Source organism: Odontesthes bonariensis, chromosome 21 (assembly GCF_027942865.1).
Source record: "Odontesthes bonariensis isolate fOdoBon6 chromosome 21, fOdoBon6.hap1, whole genome shotgun sequence".
Classification (NCBI taxonomy): domain Eukaryota; kingdom Metazoa; phylum Chordata; class Actinopteri; order Atheriniformes; family Atherinopsidae; genus Odontesthes; species Odontesthes bonariensis.
The window spans coordinates 13,622,545-13,625,823 of NC_134526.1; the positions used below are offsets into that span (position 1 = coordinate 13,622,545).

Below are 3,279 nucleotides of genomic sequence, written 5' to 3' on the forward strand. Positions count from 1 at the left end.
ATTTAATCTGAATCAATAACACGGAAACTAAAACGATAGTCAACCATTAGCTGGAGTCCTCGCTCTCTCACACGACGGACACTGTCGGAGACGCCCACCTGAACTTCGATATCAGCGTTTACAGTGCGCTTTTTGTATTAGTCCCATGGTTTTATTTGTATAAACTCGGAGAGATAATCATGGAGGCTAAGTTAAAGAAAGAGTTGGGGACATCCATGCTAAAATCAACCGGTCACTCAGGAGGTGGATGCATCAGCGAGGGCCAGAGTTATGATACTGACTTTGGAAGAGTGTTTGTAAAGATTAATCACAAGAGTGAGGTATTTATTTCATTGCATTGTAATTTTATTTAACTGGTTATCATTGCATTTAGTTGCTGCATCTCGGGCTTTCCATCAGTTCTAATTTCACACATCACTGAATAGTATTTGTTCCAGCTGCTACACATTCTGAATGCTATTGTCATTGGTGTGCTGACATTTTTCAATGATAACAATTGAAGCTGTTTGTTTTAGCATTTTGTGAACGTGAACTAGATATTTATACATGAGTGTCACGACACTGATCATTAGCCTAGTTATTGTTTGTGTATTATACAGGCAAAATTGATGTTTGATGGAGAGATGGGAAGTTTGGAAGCCATTTTAAAGACCGAGACAGTTAAAGTCCCAAAGCCCATAAAAGTGATTAAGCTTGAGACAACAGGATGCGTATTTGTGATGGAGCATCTTGACATGAAAGGTCTTACCAAGTAAGAACCTTCTTGTACACTTTTGATGTTTCTCTGTTTCAGTTCAGACCTGAATAGAGTTCTTGCATTTTTCTTCTTTATGATGAGTGACGATTTTCAAATCCGTTTGGCAGGTACTCGAAGCAGCTAGGAGAGCAGTTGGCAGATATGCATCTTCACAACAAGAGACGGATGGAAAAAGTGAACAAAGAGCAGCAGACAGTGGGTAATTCACTTTAGATTTGCTGAATTATGTGCAAATGTGGACAAATGGACCAAAAAATATATTTTCCTCACCAAATATGACTATTAAGTTTGAGTAACCAACAGATTTAAAATTGAATGTATATGACTTTATTTAGGAAAGGGAGCTGGTCAGTCAGAGGTGGCTGTTGTTCAGAAATTTGGCTTTGATGTACCTACATGCTGTGGATATCTACCACAGGTAAAACAAAGTAATACTGGACTGTACTTCTGTAATACATATTGTTTGTGTGTGCTCCACATATCTTGATGTTAAGAGTCAGAATATCTATTTTTTCCTTACATTCCCAGGTAAACGAGTGGCAGAGCGATTGGGTGTCATTTTACTCCCAGCAGAAGCTGGAGCACCAGCTTAACATGGTGGAGAAATCGTATGGAGATAGGGAGGCAAGAGAACTATGGGCCAATCTACAGGTGCATCTTTTCTTTGACCTCATTGGAAATACTAAACATCCAATTTTGTCAGTAATCTGACAGTGCATTGTACTTATTGTCTCTACCGTTTACAGCTGAAGATCCCTCAGTTTTTCACAGATGTGGAGGTTTTCCCTGCTCTCCTTCATGGCGATTTATGGGGAGGCAATGTGGCAGAGTGCGCAGACGGCCCTGTCGTCTTTGACCCAGCCTCCTTCTACGGCCATTCAGAGTTTGAGCTGGGTATCGCTGCGATGTTTGGTGGCTTCAACAGCTCTTTCTACTCTGCTTACCATGAAAAGATTCCTCAAGCACCAGAATTTTCAAAGAGAAACCAGCTTTACCAACTTTTCCATTACCTGAATCACTGGAATCACTTTGGTGGTGGCTACAGAGGCTCTTCAGTTAGAATTATGAAGAACCTACTGAAATAAAGGCCCTCACAGCCACTTACAGAAAGCTTTATGGTCTTAAAAACAAGCAAAGTCTTAAATTTATGTTACTAATTTGACCAAAACTGCGTGACTAATTGTTGCAGAGAGTAAACATAACACTGTGTAATTTTAATATCTGCTACATTGTGTAAAATATTCATACTAATATAGCCAAAACAACTATGCTCTGCCAGCTCCTCTTACTTCAGCCTGTTTCTAAAATTTAACAAACTGAAATTTCTTCTCTATATGTTTGAGTAAAGATAACCACAATTGGTATTTTCTGCAGTTACATTGAATAAAGTGTAGGTCGCTGAAGTTACAGCCTAACAAACTTAATCATGCATTGTTGCATATAAAAGCATTTTTGGGTTCTTATTTATTTCTTTAAATTCCATTTTTATTTGTTTGTTTCTTTCCATTACTGAATGCACCTAACCAGAGTTAATTATACTTGTATTCAAAGAGTGGCTGATTACCATCATGAATGCATTTCTTAGTATATACATAGTAATAGCTTAAATGTTCATGTCATACATGGCACACAAGATATATTTAAAAATGTTGTTTAATTACAATAAATCCTGTAAATCCTTGCTGTTTGTGGCTTGATTTATATAAACAGGTGTCTGTATAGGCTATAGCTTAGGTTATCAGACTGTCCACTGCTAAGACATCAAAAAATCTTGTGATGATTCAAATTGTTTGTTAAAAGCAGATTAATTGTATTTATTCTTTTTTATCTAGCAGGAAAACTATTAAATCAGATAGTGATACCTCCATCATTTTATAAAACTCTCACTCTCGTGCAAAAATGGCTTCTACCATGTTGCTCAAGTGCGGGTCACCAAGTATTTAGATGTAACTTAATAACATACTTGCATCCCTAGTCCGATTACAATTTTTTCATACATTAACTACTGATGCATATATATATATATATATATATAATATATTGTCAGGTATTTGATCTCTTATATTTCGATGTAACAATGCATTTAAAATCTTTCATGTTTTCATATTCTTATCTTTTGTTCTCCTTCTCTGATCTTTAAGAGATACGATTGTATTAGATCAGTATTTTTCCGGTCCACAATCAAAATCTTTAATACACTTCTATTGAATAGCCTACACGGTTGTATACTACATGCAGATACACCTCAAGACAGAAGAGCTCGTATTTAATGTTGCTAGTGAGCATAGCAACAAGTAATTAATTGAATATTGATTAATTTTGGTTGGGTAATATCACAATAGAAAAAAAAAAAACTTTAACTGTTAACTTTACAATTTTTTTTTAAATTTGAAATCATTAGATTATTATATATTTGTAAAAGCTGGAGATGCAAAATGTTGTTTATTTATTTAATATTCAATTATTTTTCTTTCTTTCAAAATCAAAGCGAACATGAACCATTTCGCTTGCCGTACTGGGGC

At 35.7% G+C, this 3,279-nt stretch overlaps 1 protein-coding gene across 2 annotated transcripts; it reads left to right on the forward strand.

Moving 5' to 3' along the window:
* The first annotated feature begins 27 nt into the window (after positions 1 to 27).
* Positions 28 to 2,438, forward strand: fn3krp (fructosamine 3 kinase related protein). 2 transcript variants are annotated; one of them, XM_075453769.1, is made up of 6 exons: positions 28 to 320; positions 600 to 751; positions 865 to 956; positions 1,093 to 1,175; positions 1,286 to 1,408; positions 1,504 to 2,438. In XM_075453769.1, the coding sequence occupies exons 1-6, from the start codon at positions 180 to 182 to the stop codon at positions 1,840 to 1,842; spliced, it is 930 nt and encodes a 309-aa protein (XP_075309884.1). In that variant the 5' UTR covers positions 28 to 179; the 3' UTR covers positions 1,843 to 2,438. The 2 variants fall into 2 exon arrangements, with proteins under 2 accessions (XP_075309884.1, XP_075309885.1); XM_075453770.1 differs by lacking the exon at positions 600 to 751 and having other exon boundaries at positions 865 to 952.
* Positions 2,439 to 3,279: the final 841 nt, after the last annotated feature.

What these genes read in the sequence shown, in the direction of transcription:
- fn3krp (XM_075453769.1), top strand. Translation starts at nt 180, where the DNA reads ATGGAGGCTAAGTTAAAGAAAGAGTTGGGGACATCCATGCTAAAATCA. An exon ending in GACATGAAAGGTCTTACCAA is followed by an intron (nt 752 to 864) that starts GTAAGAACCTTC and finishes TCCGTTTGGCAG; the next exon opens with GTACTCGAAGCAGCTAGGAG. An exon ending in CAAAGAGCAGCAGACAGTGG is followed by an intron (nt 957 to 1,092) that starts GTAATTCACTTT and finishes GACTTTATTTAG; the next exon opens with GAAAGGGAGCTGGTCAGTCA.